Raw genomic sequence first — 25959 nt, 5'->3', positions numbered from 1 at the left:
CCAAATACTCAAACTCACGTTTCTCAAATGTGGAAGGGGAAATCCGGAAGGACCTGGAAACAAAATCCACACCCTGGCCTGGGTCCTCGTCCGCGTGTTGGTGACTGCTTCTCCCGAACGTAGATCGTCGATCTTCAGATGACGAGAGTCAACGCAGAGCCCCGGTCCCTGGTGGGGAGCCCGGTTTACCAGCTCCTGGCCCGTGGCTAAGGCCCCGCCCTCGGCCACGACCACCGTCGAGAACGCCTCCTGGGCTTTCTCGACCCTTCCCGTGGGATCTCGCCCCCTGGCACGTGACCTACCCCCTAGCCCAATTCAGAGCGAATCCAAAAAGCTACGATCTGTTGTTTGCTGGCTGAATGCCTCCCTTCAATCGTGGCTACGGTGGCAAAAAGCCACCGAGCTTTTTCTGCCCGTGAGCTGTGATCTTACCGCCCCGTCTGCGTTCATAGGTTATCGCCCCCTTATCGCCGTGCCGCCCTGGCCAAACTCAACAGGACACCTCCACGGTAATATATTGTCCTGAGAGGCGTTACGGTCGTCCTGAAGCCAACTCTACCAGAGCGAGAGAGAGAGAGAGAGGAGGCAGTGTGCGTATAGTTGTGGTGTGCCCCCGAAAGTTCACCGTGACAAGTCAGGGGCCCCGATGCTGATGGGAAGATCGCCAGTTGGGGTAGACACGTGGCTGCGCCTCACCACGCGATTCCCGCGCACGTGACCTCTTGACCCGCACGACCGAATTCCGCATTCCTAAGGCTACGCGAGCACCCCGCACCCTTCCCGTGCGCTTACAAGAACAGAACCCACACCCCCCAGTAGCCCCCCCCCAGCCTTAACAGCGTGTTAGGGCAAATACTAATAGGAGTCCACTGGAGACAGAGCCGGGTTAAGATTGTGTAAGCCCCCTGGGCTACAGGTACTGTGAGGCCCCCTGATAAAAATGTTCAAAAGGAAAACATTTTTATTTAAAGCTTTCGTGACTGCAGTAATTCATATTCTTAGCTCTTTCGGTAAAGTCACGTTGAAGGGAAACAATACATTTTTTTATTGTTTTATATATTTTTTATTATTTTATTGTTTCCCTTCAACGTGACTTTATATATTTATTATTTTATTGTTTCCCTTCAACGTGACTATATATATTATTTTATTGTTTCCCTTCAACGTGACTTTATATATATTTTATTATTTTATTGTTTCCTTATTCTTAGAAAGAGCTAAGAATAAGGAAAACAAAGTTAAAGAAAAATAAAATGTATATTTTTTGTTACAAGGCTAACGACGAATAAAATTCAGCATGCGCAACTGAAATCACTTTTCACTTCGCCTCTGGAGGCGCTTCAGCTGGACGAGGCCCCTGGGCTGCAGCCCCTGAAGCCCCCCGCCCCCACGCCCGAATCCGGCCCCGATGTTGGATGTTGGTGGATGAGTGAGCGAGTGAGGGAGAGTGTGAGAGAGAGAGGGGAGTGTGAGTGAGGACGAGTGAGTGATGTACGCGCATCGGTTCATCCGGCGGTTGTTTATTTTAGCGTTTCGGCGTTAAATGTGCGATCGGGGCGACAAGCTCGTACGCGCGGAACGTTGCAAATCATGCGGCTGTGGAAACTTTAGCTGACGTGGAAATAAGTCCATAATCCTTCGACGCGCCCGCGCGCACAAAACCAGAGCGCCGCGCAAATTCGAGAATGGTGTTGAAACCGCGTCAACGATTGGGGAAAAACAATAAATCTCGAGGCTCACTCAAACAACAAATATTAAGGAACGCGACCCTAAATAACAAACCGCGGGGCGGCGTGGCGCGCTCGCGAGTCCCGACGTACCGCGGCGACAGTGCCGAAGCAGACGAGCAAAAAAATTCTAGATTTGAAGATTTAGTGACCACGAGGATCCACACACTCTTTGGTTCTATTCGGTAAAGTCACGCAGGTAAAAACAATAAAAAATCACGACGTTTCGGCCACAACACAAGCGGCCTTCATCAGGTGACTTATTGTCCCGTTGTCTGTTAAAAGCTCTAACAGGTGAAAACCCTCCACGTAGAGGCTATCAATTCTAGATTTGAAGCTTTCGTGACTGCGAGGATCCACGCTCTTTGGTTCTATTCGGTAAAGTCACGCGGGTAAAAAAATAAAACAAAAATCACGACGTTTCGGCCACAGCACAAGCGGGCGTCAAAGGTCTCGCCACGGAGCCCACGCCACTGGGTGACGGGCCAAGTAGCTCGGGGAACGAGCGGCGAGGGTCGTCGAGCGTTCCGGCAAACTCGTAGCCACCTACCCGGCGGGTAACGGGGGCGGTTCCGTGTACACAACGCGTGTGCACATGGCATCGTGACGTGTACACAACGTGTGCACGTGGCATCATGACGTGTACACAACGTGTGCACGTGGCATCATGACGTGTACACGTGGCGTCGTGACGCGTACACGTGGCGTCGTGATGTGTACACGTGGCGTCGTGACGTGTGCACGTGGCGTCGTGACGTGTGCACGTGGCGTCGTGACGTGTACACAACGCTCACCACGGGAGCTGTGCACTTTGAAATGATCGTCTGACGTTGAAAACTAATTCACTTACAACTGATTTAAAGCTTTCGTGACTGCAGTAATTCATATTCTTAGCTCTTTCGGTAAAGTCACATTGAAAGGAAACAATAAAATAATAAAATATTAGTGTTTTATATATTTTATTATTTTATTGTTTTCCTTCAACGTGACTTTACTGAAAGAGCTAAGAATATAATATTACTTAGAACTGTTTTTGTCCTTCCCCCCCCCGCTCCCACATCTCCGACTAGCGCACGGTTGGCATCGTGCTCACGCGCACCTACGTGTACGCACCTGGCCGAGTCGGTGGGACGCCCTTCACCAAACACACACACTGCTGCATTCCGAGGTGGGTTGACCGCCGCTCCCCCCTCCCCGCGCTGTCACGCGCCACGCGGGGAGGAGCCGCGTGCCGCGGCGGTCTCCGCCAGCATGGCCTGCAGCAGGCCGATGTAGCGAACCGTCGCGCGCAGTGTCGCCGCCCGCGACGGCCGGAGGCGGTCCGGCGGCAGCAGGCGACGCAGGAGCAGGAACGCGCGGTTCAGGTTTCGCACCTGAGGGGACGGACACGCAGACGGACGGACGCGTCAGTGCCCGGGATGGACGCCGCTTGGCCCTTGAACGACGGCGCTCGAGGGCCAAGCGGCGTCGAAGGCGATTGACGATCCGGTGAATCGCCAATTCGCTTCCGGTCGCTCGCTGGCGGTCAGTCGCCCTCCCTACCGCTCTTCTCTCACCACCAGCACGGGATTTTTGTTCCCGTGAATTTAACTCGTTCCGCCACCCGTGGGCGAGGACTCGGTTCGACCAGACTTCAACCGTCTCGCGTCACCCCGTGCCGTGTTCCAACAACCGCACGGCAGGCCACGATAACGCGAAGTCATAGGAATAGGTTTTACCCTTTTAACTGGCACAAAAACTGACACCTTTATTCAAGGCATCATGTTTGCAATAACCACAACACAAGGAGTCAAAATGCAAACAAAAGAGACAACTCTGATAATAATATGCACTGTCCTTGAATTTGATTGGTCCACACCCGAGACGGCTTTTCTTAGAGCCTAGTCTCCACTGGTGTTGGACCAGATGACGCCAAAAGGCGTACGAGGGTAAAACCTATTACTATATCTTGTTACTGGCAAAGGAGGTCTCATAATGTAAACGCGAAGTCACTCAAAAGCACGGGGAGAGAAACGGACGCGTGGAAGGATGGGCACACGGACGGACGGACGGATCCGAGTTTTAAGTTAAAAAATTATTTGTTTTACGCGGCGTCCTCGTCGCGGGCCATCTCTTCGCGCGACGATGAGCGACTTTACGTTTTACACCTCAGACGTTTGAAAGGGCACCCGCCAGCTCTCCCAGTGGCAGCTATCCTCGTGCTGCACCACGTGACGCCCGGCCTGCAAGTGGGGGCCAGTCAGGAGGAGGCTGTCGCTGCTACGTGCGGTCCCAACTGATGTAGGTGCAGTGTCAATGTTTAAAACGTCACTCACATGGACCACGATGGGCTACTGTATTCACGTAATCGCTGGGGTGGCCTGCGAGATCCGAACTGAGTCTCGAACGTGCCACCGCTGGGCCATATCACCCCCCCTCCCCTCCCCCCCCAAGTTTTATTTTAGTCTGATTCAACCTAAGGGGATCGTGGCTTCTCACCCGGAGCCTTTCGCGCACGTTCGCTTTGCTCTTCCGAGCTAACGCGGCAGCAGTCGCTGTCCTCGGGGAGGCGGAGGAGCTCCAGCGGGAGGAGCGCGAGGAGGTGGAGCAGATGGCGGTGGAGGTGGTGGAGCAGACGGCGGTGGAGGTGCTGGAGCAGACGGTGGTGGAGGTGCTGGAGGTGCTGGAAGTGCTGGAGGGACCCGTGAGAGTCCTGCAGAGCCCAGCTGGAATCTGAGACCCCTTGAGAACCAAGCAGGACGACCCCGCTTGCAGCATCCGCTGCTGCTGTGGCTGCTGGTGGTGGTGGACCTGCTGCTGGTGGTGAACCTGCTGGTGGTGGTGGTGGTGGACCTGCTGCTGGTGGTGGACCTGCTGCTGCTGCTGGTGGTGGTGGTGGACCTGCTGCTGCTGGTGGTGGTGGTGGACCTGCTGCTGCTGCTGGTGGTGGTAGTGGACCTGCTGCTGCTGGTAGTGGTGGACCTGCTGCTGCTGGTGGTGGTGGACCTGCTGCTGCTGCTGGTGGTAGTGGTGCTGCAGGAGGACGATATCGACGAGACTTGGCTGGGAGCCGCCTCGCAGCTCGCCGCGCTGCACGGCAGAGAAGAGCTCCGGTGCCGGGGTGCGGAACAACCAGGGTGGCGGCGCCGGGCCGCCCCCCCGGTGGCCCGGTGCTCGGCGCTGCGGAAGGAGAAGCGCAGAGCGAGCGACCCCCTCTCGATGGGGGGGGGGGGTATATTCGTCGGCCTGCTCTTCCACGCTGGCCAAGACGACTCGGGGAGAGGCGGCGGCCACCCCCACGCCTCGGCCCGCCGCACGCGACCTGCCCCGTTGGGCTTCGACTGCCGCGCCACAGAGACCGCCACAGAGACCGCCAATGAGACGGCCACACGTCACTGACACACCGCGGTCGCCCTCGTGGCAAACAGCAAACACAACACAGCCAACACAGTGAACGCAGCACAGCGAACACAGCGAACACACCTCAGCGAACACAGCCAACACAGTGAACACAGTGAACACAACACAGCGAACACAGCACAGCGAACACAGCACAGCCAACACAGCACAGCGAACACAGCGAACACAACACAGCCAACACAACACAGCATAGCCAACACAGCACAGCCAACACAGCACAGCAAACACAGCGAACACAGCGAACACAACACAGCGAACACAGCACAGCAAACACAACACAGCGAACACAACACAGCCAACACAGCAAACACAGTGAACACATCACAGCCAACACAGCACAACACAGCCAACACAGCGAACACAACACAGCCAACACAGCAAACACAGCGAACACAGCGAACACAACACAGCCAACACAGCACAGCGAACACAGCGAACACAACACAGCCAAAACAGCACAACACAGCGAACACAGCCAACACAACACAGCCAACACAACACAGTGAACACAACACAGCCAACACAACACAGCCAACACAACACAGTGAACACAACACAGCCAATACAACACAGCCAACACAACACAGTGAACACAACACAGTGAACACAACACAGTGAACACAGCAAACACAGCGAACACAACACAGCGAACACAGCACAGCGAACACAGCACAGCGAACACAACACAGCCAACACAGCACAGTGAACACAACACAGCCAACACAGTGAACACAACACAGCCAACACAACACAGTGAACACAACACAGTGAACACAGCACAGCGAACACAACACAGTGAACACAACACAGTGAACACAGTGAACACAACACAGCCAACACAGCAAACACAACACAGCGAACACAGCAAACACAGCGAACACAGCACAGCCAACACAGCACAGCGAACACAACTCAGCGAACACAGTAGAGCGAACACAGCACAGCCAACACAGCACAGCCAACACAACACAGCGAACACAACACAGCAAACACAACAAGGCGAACACAGCACAGCCAACACAGCACAGCCAACACAACACAGCGAACACAGTACAGCCATCACCGCCCCTCACCGGCTGGCCAGGCCAGGGGTGCCCCGGGGGTCGGCCCGGCTCCGAAGGCCCCGCGGGTCCCGGAGGCCACTGCCGGAGTCTCGCCGGGTCCGCGGAGGTCACGGGTCCCAGAGGGGTCACGTGGCCCCACGGGTCACGTGACCCCCGGGAGCCGGCGTGCAGCTGCTCCGTGGCGCAGGGGGCAACGGGGCTCTGTGGTGCATCAGAGACATTCACAAGGCACGTCACGTGCATCAGAGGCGTTCACAAGGCACGTCACGTGCATCAGAGGCGTTCACAAGGCACTGTGGTACATCACAGGCGTTCACAAGGCACTGTGGTGCATCAGAGGCGTTCACAAGGCACGTCACGTGCATCAGAGGCGTTCACAAGGCATGTCACGTGCATCAGAGGCATTCACAAGGCTCTGTGGTGCATCAGAGGCGTTCACAAGGCACGTCACGTGCATCAGAGGCGTTCACAAGGCACGTGATTTTGTTTCTGCTGAAGGTCAAGTCGAGGTCAAAGTGATTTGCCGCTCAGGTGAGCGGCGGTGCTCGTGTCCGGTTTCACAGCCCTGAGCCGATGGTGGAAATTCCATATTCCTCTGGCGGGGCCGATCCCTTTCAACTCCCCCCCCCCCCAACAAAGTGGTCGTTATTTAATCGACCCTGGCAGGACTGAAAAGGCGGCGGGAATTAATTTCCTGAAATGTCGGAGATAGGCGCACGCGAATGAAGATGCATACACACATACACATGCATTCATTCGTTTGCACTACAGATCGGTGAAATAAATGTGCGGTCTTAATGAGGACCTACTGTGCAATGTGTGTTGACGTTCGCGACATCGCGGGGGGGGAGGGAGGGGGGGTGGCGAGGGAGCTCCGTTACCTGTGAGCGTTGTGGGATGGCACGGCCGTGCGAGGCGTCGCGCGCCGCCACGCAGCAGATCACCCCGGCCGGGGGTGCCGGCGGGGCGCGCCTGGTGCCTACCTGGCTCACAGCGGCAGCAGCAGCAGCAGCGCCAAGGGCTTTCACGCCGTGCCACAATAACACCCCACTGCTACCACCACCGCCGCCGTCATAACTACTACTACCATCACCACCATTGCCACCATCAATATTACAACCAGCACTACCACTACCAACACGACCGTCAATACCACTACTACCATCACCACCATTGCCACCATCAATATTACAACCAGCACTATCACTACCAACACCACCGTCAATACCACCACTACCATCACCACCATTGCCACCATCAATATTACAACCAGCACTACCACTACCAACACGACCGTCAATACCACTACTACCATCACCACCATTGCCACCATCAATATTACAACCAGCACTACCACTACCAACACCACCATCAATACCACTACCATTGCCACCATCAATATTACAACCAGCACTACCAACAACACCGTCACTTCCACTACCATTGCCACCATCAATATTACAACCACCACTACCAACACCACCACCATCATCAATACCACTACTACCATCACCACCAATGTCATAACCACCACTGCCACCGTAATCAATACCACCACTGCCATCACCTCCGCCGGCACGTGGAATAAGCCGCCCTACCTGCGGCACACCTGCACAACTCGCAGCTCCTGGGTGGGGCTCACCGGACCGAGTCTCACCTGGAGGACTCGGGTCTACCCGCAGCGCACCCGTGCGGCGACTCGCACCTGGGCTGCCGACACTTGCGTGAGAGGCGCCCCGCGGATTGGCGTCCAACCGGGGCGCGCCAGACCGCACCTCTGCGTCACCTCCGCTCCTCGCGCCCGCACGAGTCCCGGCGGCGTCTTCGCCGTCGCCCGCACCGCGACCCGCGAGCTCGCCGCCCGCCCGCCCGGCTTGCCAACCGGGCGAACGCGACTCCGGCTTCGGGCGGGGCGCCCGCCGCTCGCCCGCCGCCCACGCCGGCGTCGACACCGGCCGCACGCCCGTCGTGAACCTCCAACGAGCGTGGCCCTTCTGAGAGCCTGGCTGGCACTCAGCCACGCCTGGCTGGCACTCAGACACACCTGGCTGGTATTCACCCACACCTGGCTGATACACAGCCACACCTGGCTGGTACTTATCTACACCTGGCCGATACACAGACACACCTGGCTGATACACAGACACACCTGGCTGATACACAGACACACCTGGCTGATACACAGACACACCTGGCCGATACTCAGCCACGCCTGGCCGATACACAGACACACCTGGCTGATACACAGGCACACCTGGCTGATACACAGGCACACCTGGCTGGTATTCACCCACACCTGGCTGGTACACAGACACACCTGGCTGATACACAGGGACACCTGGCTGTCACTCACCCACACCTGGCCGATACACAGGCACACCTGGCTGGTACACAGACACACCTGGCTGGTACACAGGCACACCTGTCTGATACACAGACACACCTGGCTGGTACTCACCCACGCCTGGCCGATACACAGGCACACCTGGCTGGTACTTATCTACACCTGGCCGATACACAGGCACACCTGGCTGGTACTTATCTACACCTGTCTGATACACACCCACACCTGGCTGATACACAGGCACACCTGGCCGGTACACAGACACACCTGGCTGATACACAGGCACACCTGGCTGATACACAGACACACCTGGCTGATACACAGGCACACCTGGCCGGTACACAGACACACCTGGCTGATACACAGGCACACCTGGCTGGTACACAGGCACACTTGGCCGGTACACAGGTACACCTGGCTGGTACACAGACACACCTGTCCGAGGCACACCTGGAGGTACGTGCAGGTAACCCTGCGATAGTGAGACTAGCCCGGTGCCGACACCACGTGACGCAGCGCCTGCGAGTGGCCACGTGGTGCTCGCGGCTGCAGCCTCTCCTCCTCCTCCTGCTAACGAGTCGGAGTTGGGAAAAGTCTCGCTGGCAGCGCTGCACTGCATGGCGGTCGTGACGCTGCTGCTGCTGCTGCTGCCTCTGTTGCCGATGATGATGATGTCAGATAGCGACAAGGGCAGTGATGATGATGTCAGATAGTGACAAGGGCAGTGATGATGATGCTGTCAGATAACGACAAGGGCAGTGATGATGATGCTGTCAGATAGCGACAAGGGCAGTGATGATGATGCTGCTGATGATGATGATTCAACTGATGATGCCACTTAATGCTATCGCAGCTGGTGATGATTGACAAACATGATTATTATATTCTTTGGGTCTTTCGATAAAGCAACGTAAATAGAAAAAATATATAAAAATAATAACAATATCATATAGCGGGAGAGCTGCTGAGGCAGTAAACATAAATGTGATTCCTGCAGTCACGACAGCTTTAAGTCATTCATATTATGGTCATCGCAAAACATCCTAACGGCTCGGCATTGTACGAAATGCATAACGTAACCCAAGAGCTACAGTATTATTACTACCACCACTGCTTAACGCGGTGTTTGTTGTTGTTGTTGTTGAAATTAAGAATGGTCACATTCTCCAGAAAGTGCGTCTATGAATCTGGAGACTACGGTAGAGAACGCACAGAGTTGGGGGTCTGCCACACGTCCACAACCCACCCCCCCCCCCACTCGGCTATTTGTAGCTCGAATAACAAACGTCGTAAACTCGAGACAACAGACCGTCCTGCTGGCCAGGTGAAGCTTCACTTTGTGCCCCAACTCCTTACAACATCACCACCACCACCAATGTCGAGTCCAGTGAACGATCATTAACAAGCCCTCCACAGCGCCGGCGGTAGCCACCGCTCCACACACACACCGAGTGAACAATTCACTATTCACTAGGCGCACTCCTCCTTCAGCCTGCCCGCCTTGATTCATCAATCAGTGGGATGCGACACTAATTTGCATAATTAATTGGCCGATGCCTTGACGGCCACATGACGCTGGGAAGCCACGCGCGTGGATGTCAATGATTGCCAATCGGGTTAATGAGTTAATTGCGAGAGCACGTGACGTGGACGCGTGTTTACAAGGCCATATTGGCACTTAACTATTATATTCATCACTTGCACGAGTGGGTGGAGGTTTATACATTGTGTCCGTGTGTGTGTGTCTGTGTGTGTGTCTGTGTGTGTGTGTTTGTGTGTGTGTCTGTGTGTGTGTGTCTGTGTGTGTGTCTGTGTGTGTGTCTGTGTGTGACTGTCTGTGTGTGTATGTCTGTGTGTGTCTGTGTGTGTGTCTGTGTCTGTGTGTGTGTCTCTGTGTGTGTCTGTGTGTCCGTGTGTCCGTGTGTGTCTGTGTGTGTGTATCCGTGTGTGCGTGTCTGTGTGTGTGTGTCTGTGTGTGTGTCTGTATGTGTGTCTGTGTGTGTCTGTGTGTGTGTCTGTGTGTCTGTGTGTGTGTCCGTGTGTGTGTCTGTGTGTGTCCATGTGTGTGTGTCTGTGTGTGTGTCTGTGTCTGTGTGTGTGTCTGTGTGTGTGTGGAAGCGTAACACATTGTAGTGTAGTGGTTAGCGCTACGCTGCGCTACGAACCCGGCGACCCGAGTTCGATTCCCGCTCACGGCCACCACCGGTGACGATTATTTTAACCGGTCCTGGGCCTCCCCTAGGTCGTCTCAGCCTCAAACGAGTAACTGCTGTGGTGTGTGAACATCCCCACTGGGGAGACAAAGGCGGCCGGGCGTTGTGGATCGAAGTCCTGGGCGAAGCCGGGTAGTACAGCTAGTATTTTATAATCAAGGCCATCTGTCACACTTATAACGTACTCGGTACATGCTGTCAGCTCCACTGAAACAAATTACGTAATTATCTTCATTATGAAAATCATGCAGGTCAATCACCGTGGCGTCAATTATTTTGAAAAATATTGCAGAGCATTAATGTAATGGACGATGCCCATTTATTAACGACGTTAACGAACCTATTTGTTATTGATGTTTTAGTTTTTCCCGGTCAGGAAATAAAATAAATTTAAACCAGCTACAACAATCACGGGGATATGACGGTATCTAGCAGATGGATCGTACGATCATCACGGATCGTACGATTGTTGTTGATACGGCGTAGTATCACCACGTCGCGAGGACCCTGTGTAGCGTCGGACATATACAGCACGTGCTGCCCGGTGTCTACTTACCTGTGGTTGGGGGCACAGTCAAATTGGGGGTGCCACCCTGCGCTGGGGAGAGACAGGGAGCCGGGACGTTGAGGGGCCGGGTTCTCCCCCCACCGACCCCGGGTGAGGGGTTGGGGATTTCTTCCAGAGCCATGATGATAAACAAAGGCAGGCCAAGCCCACTTTACCACGCCATTTGCTTAATCGGGACAGTTGCACGCACGCCTCTTAACTATGCTCAGATATATTATTGGTTCTTTCGGTAAAGTCACGTTGAAGGGAAACAATAAAATAATAGAATATATATAAAACAATAAAATTCTCACGACGTTTCGACCGCAACACAAGCAATCATCATCAGGTGTGAAAACCTGATGATGACTGCTCGTGTTGCGGTCGAAACGTCGTGAGAATTTATTGTTTTATATATTTGATTATTTGATTGTTTCCCTTCTACGTGGTGACTTTACCGAAAGAACCAAGAATATGAATCACTGCAGTCACGAAAGCTTCAAATCAAAATTCATGCTCAGATGTGTTTTTGGCGTCTTTTTTTCCCCCCAAACGTTATTCCAGAAACGTGCGTTCCGTATGACGTCACGTGACGAAGTGTCCGTCTGGAACTCTCGCGAAGCGGAGCGGCGGCCTCCACCACCCCTCCCCCCTCCCCCCGGCTCGCGAGGCGGATTTCGCAAGCGTTTCTGAGATTCCCTTCAAATGACCTTCGATTGACACACACACCCACCAGGAGGAGGGGGCACAACACTTCACGTCGATGCCCTGCGACGAGGCGAACAAACAGCATGTTGATTGGACGAGTCGAATTATGGTGAGAAAAAAAATATTTATTTGTGTAGAGCTGGAACTTGGCCCAAATTAAGTGAGAACTATTTTTAGCACGATGGTTAGCGTAGTCGTTGGTGATTTGGCCGACATCAAATGTACACATTTAAGGGTACGGTTTAAACATTAGGCGGTTGTTGCTTGGATTCAAACCCAGGGTCTCGGCGATTCTGGCTCAATGCCCTCGCTGCAGATCCGTCCATCCGTCCGTCCCAACGACACTCAAGATAAACAACTGGAGCTGCTCAGAAATCCATCAGCAAAAAAAGGCATTTTGAGATGAAATTGGGTTTCAAATAGATTTCAGTGAGGTGCTGCTCAGTTAGTCCTGAAATTTGCGGATAAAATAAAAACCAAACAGACGAATACATGATCATAGGGGTTTTCCCCTTTTCTCCTGGCAACGAAACAGCGGCGTTAAGATGTTAAAACACCAAAACTGAAACCTTTTAACAAGGAATCACGTTGCTGCATTAACCACAATGCTTGTGGTCAGAATGCAAACAAAAACAACACACTCTGATAATATTTGATGATGCATTGTCTTTGAAAACTGATTGGCCCACACCAGAGACAGCTTTCTTAGGAGCCTCGTCTCAGACGGTGTTAGACCAGAGGACGCCAAAAGGCCAAAAATGCGTCTCTGGTGTAGACCCAAGCAGTTTCAAAGACAATGCATCATCATATATGATCAGAGTACGTTTTTTGTTTGCATTTTGACCACAAGCATTGTGGTGAATGCAGCAACGTGATTCCTTGTAAAAGGTTTCAGTTTGGCGTTTTAACATCTTGACGCCGCTGTTTCGTTGCCAGACAAAAAGGTGGACAAACCTACCATCACTTTTTGGCGCTGGCAAAAGGAGGTCCCAGGATGAAGACAAATGTTGTCTGACCATTGTCGCGCGTGGCAGGACTTGTAACACACAAACTACATTCCGCTGCAAATCATGAATTACCTCCGTGATAGAGGTGTTTTTTGTGTTAGATCGCGTAAATATATGTGTCGTTAAACCCGCCACCACCCGACGCAGCCAGTTAGTTTGTCCCGTGAACAGAACGTGGCCCAATTCGTCACTAGCACGGCAACAGCGGTGTGCTGGAGAGCAAAGCCCAAACATGAACAACGTGAACACGACGTTTCGTCAGTAATCACAACAAGCAGCTTCACCGACGTTCGGTGCTTCTCGGCTATCGGCCGTCAGAGGGGCCTGGCCGGATTTCCCTTGCCGCCCCTCTGGGCATCACCGACCGAGACCCCCAGCCGACGTGACTCTTGCGTCACGTGCTGCGCCGCCCCCGGCCGTTCGTTCGTCCGGCCCGGGGAATGAATCTCGTCACTTGGGGACCGCGACAGTCACCAGGGGCCCTTCTTGATGACGGAGTGGCCTTGGCAAATCCCCCCAAGACTTTACAATCAGCGGTGCAGATTTGTTGTGTGGTAACACCGCAGTGCCGCTGCAATGCCAGCGCTTTTAAAGCGTAGGCCGATCAATGATTTTACTTTCGTCGGAGGATGTCTCTGTTTAAGACAACATCATGGTTTATAATGGCTGCTGTGAATTATACGAAGCATTTCTGAACGGTTTAACACGTAGCAGGCTGTAACGAACATTATCATCCACGCGAGGTTTTTGTGGGGTCAGATCGCGTACAAATATAAATGTTGTGTCGTTAAAACCCGCCACCACCCGACACAGCCAACCAGTAAGGGTTGTCACATGAACAGAACGTGGCCGATTCGTCACTAGCACAGCACGAGTGTGTAGTGTAGTGTATAGTGTAGTGTATATTAGTGTATAGTGTAGTGTATAGGGTAGTGTATATTAGTTTATAGTGTAGTGTATATTAGTGTATAGTGTAGTGTATAGTGTAGTGTATAGTAGTGTATAGTGTAGTGTATATTAGTGCATAGTGTAGTGTATAGTAGTGTATAGTGTAGTGTATAGTGTAGTGTATATTAGTGTATAGTGTAGTGTATAGTAGTGTATAGTGTAGTGTGTACTAGTGTATAGCGCAGTGTATAGTGTAGTGTATAGTAGTGTATAGTGTAGTGTATAGTGTAGTGTATAGTGTAGTGTATAGTGTAGTGTATAATAGTGCAGTGTATAGTGTAGTGTATAGTAGTGTATATTAGTGTATAGTGTAGTGTATATTAGTGTATAGTGTAGTGTATAGTGTAGTGTATAGTAGTGTATAGTGTAGTGTATTGTGTAGTGTATATTAGTGTATATTGTCGTGTATGTCAGTGTATAGTGCAGTGTATAGTGTAGTGTATAGTAGTGTATTGTGTAGTGTATAGTGTAGTGTATATTAGTGCATAGTGTAGTGTATAGTGTAGTGTATAGTGTAGTGTATAGTGTAGTGTATATTGGTGCATAGTAGTGTATAGTAGTGTATAGTGTAGTGTATAGTAGTGTATAGTGTAGTGTATATTAGTGTATAGTGTAGTGTATAGTGTAGTGTATAGTGTAGTGTATATTAGTGTATAGTAGTGTAGTGTATAGTGTAGTGTATAGTGTAGTGTATAGTGTAGTGTATAGTGTAGTATACTAGTACAGAACACCGGTTGTGTGTTGGACAGCCAAGCCACGACATTAACAAACTGAGTACCATGACGTTTCGCCATTAATCACAACGAGCTTCAGGTGACAGCTAGCCAGCTCTCCAACACACAACCGGCGTGCTGTACCAGTGACGAATTGGCCACGTTCTGTTTACGTGACAACCCTCACTGGTTGGCTGTCTCGGGTGGCGGCGGGTTCAACAACACAACATTTACACATTTACGCGATCTGACCCCAAAAAACCTCCGTTATTGATGAATTTGTTAACACATTCGCGGGCTTCCGTTGACTTCTGTTCTTCACCGTATGGCTCTGCCTTGAATAACTCACCCACGAGCGAGGAGGGCCTTTGACAGACCGCGCGGTGTTGTACGGTAGAGCGTAGTGACCCGTGAGAGTGCAGCGATCACTCAACATAGACGTTGGACTTCTTTCGCGCCGTACGTGGCAATCCAAACAATTCCTTACATGGGAAAAAAACCAATGAATAACGATTGAATGATTACCAATCTATTATATAATTACAATACCCGCTCCGCCTCAAATCACCGCACCAGACTGGGTTAAATGATGACGTCACCCTGCTGCTGCTCTATTTAAGACCGGGAGCAAGTGGAGAGGGCTTCACCATTCTGGCAAATCGCCCGTTGATACTGAATGTAATTACCAGCGAAACGTCGTACTACTCAAAAAATGTAAATGATGTTGATTCACTCTTCAACACACCGATTGGCTAAAGCAGTGAACTATTTGTCTTTTTTAAACGTGACACTTTTTTTACTGTTTGGCTGTGTCGGGTGGTGGAGAGTTAAAACACATTAAATAACACGATCTAACCCAAAAACCTTGATTGTGAATAATATTGGTCGCGAAAGCCTACGTGTTAAACTCAACATAAATAATATGTCGAGAAAACCACGTATACGCATCTGCGTGAACGTGGACAACGTTGCGGACATAACCCACCCCCCAAGTCTATCACTGTGGCAGTCAGAGTGATGGCGTTGGGGGCAGGGTGTCTCTTGATTGATGAGGAGCGAGGGACGCACGTGGGGAGGGGGGCAGGGCTTTGTGGAAAGTGGCTGCAGGTGTGTGTGGGATGAGATCATCTCGGGAGCACGTGGACTCGTGATGAGCACGCCGTGATGACTAATTTGACAAACAACAAGATCTATAAAAGGGCCCTCCGCTGACACTGCGGGGGTGTGGATTCCACTGCCTGCCTGCCCGCCTACCTGCCCGCCTGCCTGCCTGCCTACCCGCCTGCCTGCCCCACCTGCCTGCCCTGCCTTCCTGCCTGCCAGCCTACCTACCTGCCTGCCAGGCTGTGTACCTGCCTGTGCACCTGCCAGGTGAGACTGCCGACGACGGGGAAACTCGTCCACGGCCCGTGGAGCACGTCCCGAAGTGTCGCACCGTTTGCAATCGGAATGGCGCCACATTGCGGGCGAGTTTTTTTTCGTCTTCACGCGAAAGGATTTCGCTCCTTAGCCGCTTCGCCCCGAAGGGAGCGAGCGAGTGGTCAAACTTCCGGCCTTAAAAATATAAATATGATGAACGTAGGTGGAGTCAATTCTTGACCCTATTTCAGTTCCCTCGCTCACAGCCAACGCCAGTGACGATTATCTGAACCGGTCCTGGGCCTCCCCTAGGTATACTCGGCCTCAAATGAGCACACCTGGTGCGATGGGTAGACCTCGCCACAGGGGAGACAAAGGCGGCCGAGCATGGCGCCGCTACTCGCTAACGGTACTTGCCTCGATGGTCTAAGGCTTGCACGGGGGACCTTTGTCTTTGTGTGTGCGTGTGCAAGTGTTTCACGGTGGGGAGCATGAAACTCCCCGGCCCATCGCGCTCTTCAGACGATACCGGGGAGACTCATCATCCTCACATGCCCTCACCCCCCTCCACCAGCAGCCACGCTCCATTGAGATTACCGTAGTTTCAAGCATGTAACCCGCAGAAATTCAGATAGCCCGCACCTCCATATACCCCGCATGCATTCATAGATTTAACGTCGTTACCGCAGCTTAATTCCATCGTACCCACCAGAGTGACGGCAGTCGAGTTGGTCACGATCACTGTGGCTAGGAGATGTTAACTCCCTCGCCTGGTACGCAAGCGGTCGTGGGTTCGATCCCGCGTACCACGCGAGGTAATGAACATCTCCCAGCCACCATGGTGGTGATGATGATGATGAGCGAGACGTGAAAACTCAAAACATACGGCAGCGGGCATCGTCAGGGTCGAACCCACGACCTCTTGTGTACCAGGCGAGGGAGTTAACATCGTCACCACCGGGCCGCTTCTCTTCTGCGCAGCGCCGCTGACCACGAGGATTTCGATGGATCCCCTGCGACGTGTGGACTGGTTCCCGCTGGGGCTCTGCGCCTTGGCACAGCTGTGGGCAGTCGCCAGCGCCTCCTTGTGGTGACTGCAAGCCGCCGCCACTGCCGCTGTCTTCGTCCTCACTGCTGCGATGAGAGCTCACAAGTTTCGACGTCGATTTGAGCAACCTTCTTACCTTGCCTCTATTTTGCACACTCAATACGGTTGTTGTACGGGATTTTTTTTATCGTGTGCGTGTATATACATCACATATACAGTATCTAGCGCGGTATATTGGGGCACCATGGTGGCTAGGAGATGTTGACGACCTCGGCTGTTATGCAGGAGGTCGTGGGTTCAATCGCGACCTTGACACATGCCGTATATTTGGAGTTGCTATATTTTCCCCGTGGTCGTCTTAAGAATTTTTATTCCGGGGTCCTCCGATTATTCCCTCCACATTTAGAAGCACGCGTTGAGAGTGTTTGCCTACTGCTGTAAGTGTCAGCGTGATGATCGCCAGGTCGCCGCTGAGGAAAGAGTCACTTGGCTCGGCCGGGGTCTTGCGCGCTAAAAGACAATCGCTTGTTTCCCATCCTGCGCCCATGTAGCGTCCTCCTCCGGCGTGCGGCACGCACACGCACAGTCGGAGACGATGCAGTCGCAGGAGGCACCGTCTCTTATTTCCGTTACACCAACTCCGGCCTCTCTCTCTCGACCACGCTGCCGTACAGCCGCGGCCCAGACACGACCCTGAACCGCGTTGCGTCGACCGAGACGACCAACCGCTGTCCGGCCGCACAATTACCGGTGAAGGCGACAATGAGAAGAAGAGTCCATTCCCAGTACCGGCAGCCCGGAGCGCTCTCACCGCTGCTTTTATATTGCCCCTGGCCCCTGGCCTGGCCTGGCCCCGCCCCTGGCCCTGCCCTGGCCCCGCCCCTGGCCCCACCTCCCTTCTCAAACCAACCAGAGGGTTCCAGGGGCCTCCCTCCCTGTGAGGTCTTCCGTGACCCTTGCCCCGGTTCCTCCGCCCTGCCGGCACGCAGCGGCCGTGTGTAGACTCTCGACGGCGTGAGTGCACTCGCTGTCCACAGCAGTTGCCGCCGCTGGACAGCGGTCGGCGCTGTGTCACTACACAACTTCAGAGAAGAATAACTCGTGTGTGTGTGTGTGTACATCGTGTAATATTCAAATTTACAAACCTGTAGAAATTCCACAGATATTTGCTCTATTTAACTTTTTATCATGTAGCACTTTTTCAGGAGAGGCCTGGCTATCGCACTTTATAGCTCAAGCAAGTGGCCGATATCATCATCACGTGGTGATTTATAGCAGCAGCCAAATCACTCCAAACGCGTAGAGACGTTGATTCTAAACCAGAGGGACCTGGAGATGAATCCACGCAACCACGGAGAGAGACATGCAAACTCAAAACGTACATGCAGCAGCAGGCATTTTTTAAGGGGTTGGGATCGAACCCACAACTGCCTGCGTACCAGGCGAGGTAGTCAACATCCCCCGGCCACCGTGACTTCCGCCCCCATCCCTCTGCAGGTCGCTCGCACTGTGGGTCCCCAACTTTGACCCCTCCGAGTATCGGCCGCTGTGCATTTGGGTGCCGGGGCTGTCTCCCGCACAGCGCAGAATATGCCTGCGGCACCGGGACCACGTGGCGCACGTGGCCGAGGGCGTCCACCTGGCGCTGTCCGAGTGCCGGCACCAGTTCCAGGGCAAACGGTGGAACTGCACCGTGCCTGGCGCGGAGGACGCACTGGACCTCGTGGCCGAGTCGGGTAAGGGGTCAGAGCGAGCCCGCCACATCCACTCGCACCTAAGGTGCCCGACCGCTTCCCCGAGACACGCACACAGAAGCTTTTTTGGGGGGGGAAAGGGGGGGGGTCGGGGGGGGTCGCCCACCTCCCACCCCTACGCGACTCTGCTTCGGAGTTCCCGCGTTCCTCCTCCAGGGGTTTCCCCCTCCCCTACGCGACTCTGCTTCGCAGAGTTCCCGTCCTCGGGCAGCGAGAGATGTCCGCGGGCGGCCCAAGCGGCCGCCCCGTTATCCCGATGGCAACCGCCTTCGCTCTGGGCCAGTGCCAGGCTGCGGCTCGCTCGCTTCACTGCTCCTGACGCTCCTGGCACGCCTCTTGGGGGTCCCGGACGTCCCACCGGCCCTAGTTCGCTCCCCAGGTCGGCCGCTGTAAAAGCAGCGATCGTAATACCCGTCACCTGATCGTTTCCCTGTCCCGAGATCTATTCCGCGGAGTTGGAGACGGCGCTCGGCTCCTACCCGCGGCGACGATCCCCCTGGTCCCCACTCGTGTCGGTCCTTGAGGGTGGGAGCTCTCCCCAGCCGCTCGTGCTGCTGCCGCTTCTGAGCTGCGCGCCCCCACGCCGCCGATTCGGGGGCTCTCCTTTCGCAGGGCCGCGGAGCCCATTGTTCGGTCCCCGGGCAAATCCCGTGAGAGGGGTCTGTCTCTAAATAGGCGACGTTTTCCCTACCACCTGCTTGGCGTGTTCTCCCCCAAAACCCCTTCCCACACCGGTCTGGCCGCACCGTCTCCAGCTGACGGGGCGGGCTTCACGCACGACGCCCCCCTGGGAGTCTCCCCAGGCTCGCGCGAGGCCGCGTTCGTCTCCGCCGTCACCGCTGCCGGAGTGGCCCACGCGGTGGCGCGCGCCTGCCGCCAGGGGGCCCTGCAGGGTGCTTGCTCCTGGGTCGTTCCCCACGCCATGAAGCTACCGCCGGATGCTCGGCGGGGCGGCTCCGGAGACGACGTCGAATACGGATACCAATTCGCCAAGTGGTTCGTGGATGCGGGCGATCACAATCGTGGCAGCGGGCAAGGAGGGGAGTCTTTGGCGATGAATTTGCACAACAACGAGGCCGGCCGGCTGGTGAGTGGGTGAACGGGTGGGTTGTGCATGTGTGTGTATTGTCATTAAAAAAACAAATGTAATGGAAAAAAGTTATTTTATGCGATCAATGCAAATTAGGTTCGGCTTTGTCGGCTCGGGTTGTATTACCAATCGTGATTGATGCAATGATTCTCGCTTTAACTTTCACCGGTTATATTCTTGGTTCTTTCGGTGAAGTCATGTAGAAGGGAAACAATAAAATAATAAAAAAATAAAAATATGAACATTAAAATTCTCACGACGTTTCGACTGCAACACAAACAATCATCATCAAAATTTGAAGAAAAAAACACAACTTTTTTCAAATTTTCTTGCTGTGGTTTTCACACCTGATGATTGCTTGTGTTGCAGTCGAAACATCGTGAGAATTGAATTGGCTTATATATTTATTTATTATTTCATTTTTCCCTTCTACGTGACTTTACCGAAAGAACCAAGAATATTAATCCCTGCAATCACGAAAGCTTTAAATCAAAATTTTACCGGTTTATGTTTCAAGTACAATAACGTCTGGTCGCAGGATACAGTTCTTACATTTAAGATTATTGTTATGCATGAATCTTGATTTGAAGCTTTCGCGACTGCAGGAATCCACACCCCTTTGGGTTCTTTCGGTAAAGTCATCACGGAGGTAGAAAAAATAAAACGTCCACGCTGTTTTGATCGCAACACCACAAAGCGGTCGTCTTTAGGGCGAAAAAGCATACCCCAGCAGTTGAACTGCTGGAGCAGCGAGAGAGCCGTTACACACAGCAAGAGGTGATGTTTGTGGCGAAGGGCACGCTGGGTCTGAGCTGGAAAGGAATTCCATCCCCGGACGCAGGCACAGGTGCCGTCGTGACGTCACCGCCACTTGTTAGCGAACGGCGGTTGGTAGTGGCGATTATGATGGTGGCGGTGAGTGTGGTGGTGGTGGTGACGATGATGACGGTGGTGGTGGTGGTGCTGCAGGCGGTGTACAATCTGGCGTACATGGGCTGCAAGTGCCACGTGTTATTTGGCACCTGCATGCTGAAAATCTGCTGGCAGCAGCTCGCCGACTTTCGCAGCGTTGGGAACTTTCTGAAGGTGAGCTCACGGCTGCAGGTGATGAGACTGCACCCAGAGGAGGTGAGTGTGGGGTGGGAGTGACGAGGATGAAGCCTTCTAGATTTGAAGTTTCATGACCGCAAGGATCTTTCGGTAAAGTCACGGAGGTAAAGAAAATAAAAAAATAAAAATATTTAAAAAATCACGACGTTTCGATTGCAACACAAGCAATCGTCATCAGGTGTGACAACCACAGCAAGAAATTTTGCTGAAGTGGGAAAGAAGCCGGAGTCAAGGGGTTTATACTGGGCATGGTGGGGGTGGGGGAACCATCACGTCACCATACATAGCAGGCGTTACCAAAAAGATTTCCAAAATCTTAAAAACAAGCACAAGATCCAGGTCCGATTCAGTACAGTACACAATCCCTGATCTAATCCCATCTGTGAAGGATGTCATTCCTGACATGCAATACCCTGGAGTTTACAAACTGAGTTGCATTTGTTTCGATTGTTACATTGGGGAAACGAAATGTCATGTCTCAGACCGTATCCGCGAGATTTGAAATACGGCAGGACTAAATTTTCCGCCATGGCTGATCACTGCTACAACGCCGTGGGCTCCCATGATATTGTTTTCTCCGAGACCAAAGTGCTCTGCAAGCCGTCTGGCTACCATTAAAGATTTGTTCATGAAGCCATCCAGATATACAAACACAGACATAACTTCAACCCAGAGGACAGATACAAACTGAGCAATCATTAAAATGTGTTATTAACCAAGTAAAATTGAACAGTTCATAGTTGTTCCCTCTTATTTACCGGATACTAGTTTATTTTACAGAGTTAATTACATCGTCAGCGCTTGGCAGTGCGGCTATTTTGTTGCGAGTGCCACCATCCGTGTTGGCGGCAATCGTTGTAGATGCGTGGCTCTCTCCCCACTGGCCCCTCTTCCCGCACCTACAGCCCCGCCCACTCCCCCCCCCCCTACCATGGCCAGTATAAACCCCTTGACTCCGGTTTCTCTCCCACTTCAGTAAAATGTTCTTGCTGTGGTTGTCACACCTGATGATGATTGCTTGTGTTGCAATCGAAACGTCGTGATTACATTTTTTTATCTTTTATTTTCTTTACCTACGTGACTTTACCGAAAGAACCAAGAGTGAGGATGAATCCATAGGAGGGTTACAGACGGGGGTGGGGGGTGGGGGAGGGGGGGGTCCCTCACAGCTAAGGGAGCTCCCCGCATTCACTCAACAACCACCACATCCCCTGATGACGACGATTATGGTTGCCGCAGGAAAAGTACGACAGAAGTTCCGCCGTGCAGCTGGTAAGCCACAACGGTGGGGGCAGTGCCGGAGGCGCCAACGGCGGCAGGGGCGGCGCCGCCCGCTGGCTCCGCCGGCGTCTGGAGGCGGTGAACGAGCGGTTGACGGCGCCCACGGCGAGCGACCTGGTTCACGTGAACGCCAGCCCGGAGTATTGCGAGCGCGATGAGACTCACGGCGTCCCCGGCACGGTGGGGCCGCAGTACAGCGTCACCTCGGAGGGGGCCACCGAGGGACGCTCCGTCACGTGCTGTGACAGAGGATACGACACCTCTCAAGGTGCGCACCTCACCCCACCCACCCCCCTCCCCTCCCCGAAAATAAACTAAAACTATTCATTAAAAAGCGGCAACTATTTCATATTACATAAAATCCGTGATCTAATCCCATCTGTGAAGGATGTCATTCCTGACCTGCAATGCCCTGGAGTCTACAAACGAAGTTGCACATGTGGTGATTGTTACGTTGGGTAAACGAAACGTCACGTCTCTGACCAGATCCGCGAGCACAAGGCCGATCTGAAACGCTCCAAACATACAGCAGCAGTCATTGTCAGAGTTGGGATTGAACCCACGACCCCTGCATATCAGGCGAGATAGTTAACATCTACTAGCCACCGTGATGATGATGAGACGCAGACTCCAAATATGCAGCAGCAGGGGCCGGCATCGAACCCACAACCTCTGCTGTCTCTCTCTCTACATGTGTGTCACATTTCAGTGAAAGGACATTTTGTGAATTTTTCTAATCTGGTATCGAGCAAAAATGTACAACTCAAACATAGCAGCTTTATTGTTGAAATTACGGACGGCCGAAACACAGAATTGGGAGCCCGCGATCTGAAACAGAGTCAGCCACTCGGCTTTCCACAAATAAACCATGGTAAAAAAAATGATCTCGTCCAGGAGTGTGAACCGTTGGAACAAACTCCGGTCATCTTGGTAGCAGCGGCTTTTTGGCTCGGCCATCGAACAAAGACGGTGGTCACCGCATCATTGTGCAGCGCTCTCGGATGTGCTTCTGCGGCCGTCTGGAATGCTCTTCCGATATTAGGAGGCGCTTAGATTTAAAGCTCTTCTTTAGAAGCACTTTTAGTGTTTGTCCTTCCCCCGCACCTCCTGAGCATGGTTAGCTATGTACCGTGTGAAGAAGTTCAGCACGCACACTATACACTGCAATGCACGACTACACTATACATCACACACTATACACTATGCTGCATGCTACACTATACAACTATACACCACTCTACACTATTCTACACTACTGTAATGTCCCTCGGAAAACTTGCCTTCGTTCTTTTTTTGATTAGGGCGCATCGTGCAGATAACATACTTTCATATCCTACGGTACTTCGCAATGACCAGCATATACAGCGCTTGGGCTAGGATAGAAACAAAAACTTGGGCTAGGATAGAAACAAAAACTTGGGCTAGGATAGAAACAAAAACTTGGGCTAGGAGAGAAACAAAAACTTGGGCTAGAATAGAAACAAAAACTTGGGCTAGGATAGAATCAAAAACTTGGGCTAGGACAGCGACCCAAGCAACGCCGGCACGGAGACGGCGACGTCAACGGCGATCGCAAAATTGCGATGAAAAAAATCTCGCGGTCAAAACGACGATGGTTCTCGCGTTCGTTTCGCACTCTCGCCCCGTGCCGTCCCCCCCCCCCCCCAGTCACGGTGGAGAAGCAATGCGGATGCAAGGAACAACTCCACTGGAACGTCGATTGCAAGCTGTGCCCATGGACCGATCAATTCTTGTGCAAGTAGCCTCAAGCCGCAGTCAAGGGGTGGCCTCGGCTGAAATCGGACTCCATCTGGTTTCAGCCCTAGGTCCTGCGGGTGTTTGGTGACCCCCACGAAGTTTGTTTGGGGCACCACGGCATCCAGCATGCCCATCGCTACGAGCCACGTTACACTATACATTACACTACTACAAACGCTACACTTTGATACGCTACACTTCACTACCCTCCTATACACTTGCCAACATCCGCACGTGGTGAATTTCCACAATGCAGAAGCACCGTTGTTTTTGACCATCACCACTTTAATGGGGTTAGTGACTAAGTGGCCTTGTTGTTCCTTTTAACTCCGTTCTTGTTAACGCCGCGTTTTGCCAAATGTTAGAAACATTCACTCGGCACACTGAGGATTCACAGTGTGGTTCGGTGACCCCTACAAAGTTGTTTAGGGAGCCGCCCCTGCAGCATCCGTCATACCCTTCACTGAGCCGCGTTGCACTGTATACACTTCACGCTACACTTGTAGACAACCTTGCCTATAAAAGTAATTTTCTGTGTGTCTATCTGTGTGTGTGTGTGGACGTCGGGGATGCGTTCCTGAGTATCGAAACGGCGTTATACCGAAGCGATTGATAGTGTGATGGTGGTGGTGGTAGTGGTAGTAGTAGGTGGTGGTGGTAGTGGTGGTAGTAGTAAGTGGTGATGGTGGTAGTAGGTGGTGGTGGTGGAGGCGAAGGGGCTGAGAGGCGATGGATAACGAGAGAGGACGAACGGTTATGCTGTCAGCGACGTGAGTGTGGGGGTTGAGGCGACGCAAATCGGGTGGCGATGTTAATAAAGTGACCACCTAATTTGCGAAGCGACGTTAAATCAGAGTATCACGGTAATTTCTGTGCGTTTTGGGTCTCGATTAAGTCGGCTGTAGTGTTCATGATGGCGTATAGTGGTGCACTAGTTCTGCATCGATTGCAAATGATAACCAAACGGGGGGGTAGGGAGTGGGCGTACTCATGGATCCCGTAACGCTCTCCAGCAACGCCTTATCCCACTGGAACAGTTTCATTACCGATAAACTAGAATCGCGCAACATTCGCGAGTTTCCCCTCCGTCTGTGCACACGTGCAGGGGCGGAGCCAGGATTTTGAGTTTGGGGGGTTGTTGACTTCAACATTCTGAGATATCCAGTTTATGTTTTCCAATGGGCGCCACAAATGTATGAAACAAATTTTATTGGATTTGAATGCGGAGTTTATTAATAGGCCGGAGCCGCTGACGTGGCCGATAAGTTCGATAAGTTCGAAAGGCTGCTGCTCAAGCAGCCTGCAGGGCAGCACACAAGGTGGCAGCCTGCAGGGCAGCACACAAGGTGGCAGCCTGCAGGGCAGCACACAAGGTGGCAGCCTGCAGGGCAGCACAAGGTGGCAGCCTGCAGCATTTTGCAGCAGCCGCATATCCGGTTACCCCGATGACCGACTTTCCCAAACTTTCAGGGGGGGCTAGGCCCCCCCAGCCCCCCCCCTGTGGCTCTGCCCCTGCACGCGCGTGATGCCTCCCCAAATCGGTACGTCAGACGACAGCAAAAAAAACCCAACTGGGTGCGGAGTGTAAATGATGATAATTTAATTATCCAGGAAGTTACGCAGTGTCACGGGGACTCTCCACTTAGTAGGGCACCTTCGACATTTGGGTTTTTCATTTATTTTTAATCGCAGGATATTGTCAGCCAATGAATGAGTCGTGTGAACAAGCGTAGGAGGAAACCTGAGCACCCGGAGAAAAGCCGCTCCTTGCGCGAGGGGGGAAACACTCCACCCACGCCTCTGATTTTGCACGGTTGGCTACGTACGGTGCGATCAAAAGCTCAACGCGCGCAGCATTTTTATACGAACGGACAGCAGCCAAAAGGCAT

General features: G+C 52.8%; 1 protein-coding gene across 1 annotated transcript; it reads left to right on the top strand.

Annotated features, from left to right (window-relative positions):
- Positions 1-15902: 15902 nt before the first annotated feature.
- LOC142909681 (protein Wnt-5b-like) lies at positions 15903-24613 on the top strand. The gene is made up of 7 exons (XM_076059803.1): positions 15903-16041; positions 17011-17119; positions 18575-18813; positions 19587-19918; positions 20891-21007; positions 22271-22580; positions 23981-24613. Exons 2-7 carry the CDS (start codon positions 17034-17036, stop codon positions 24073-24075), a joined length of 1179 nt encoding a protein of 392 aa, XP_075915918.1. The 5' UTR covers positions 15903-16041; positions 17011-17033; the 3' UTR covers positions 24076-24613.
- Positions 24614-25959: the final 1346 nt, after the last annotated feature.

Source organism: Petromyzon marinus, unplaced genomic scaffold, assembly GCF_048934315.1.
Source record: "Petromyzon marinus isolate PM22_M1 ecotype Great Lakes invasive population unplaced genomic scaffold, UKy_Petmar_22M1.pri1.0 PM_G_Scaffold_131, whole genome shotgun sequence".
NCBI classification, from domain to species: Eukaryota; Metazoa; Chordata; class Hyperoartia; order Petromyzontiformes; family Petromyzontidae; genus Petromyzon; species Petromyzon marinus.
This window is presented reverse-complemented; position numbering and strand designations above follow the sequence as displayed.

Excerpts from the sequence above, each read along its gene's own strand:
- LOC142909681 (XM_076059803.1), top strand. The coding sequence starts at position 17,034 with ATGGATCCCCTGCGACGTGTGGACTGGTTCCCGCTGGGGCTCTGCGCC. Across the intron at positions 19,919-20,890 it reads ACAACGAGGCCGGCCGGCTG|GCGGTGTACAATCTGGCGTA; the intron begins GTGAGTGGGTGA and ends GTGGTGCTGCAG. Across the intron at positions 22,581-23,980 it reads AGGATACGACACCTCTCAAG|TCACGGTGGAGAAGCAATGC; the intron begins GTGCGCACCTCA and ends CCCCCCCCCCAG.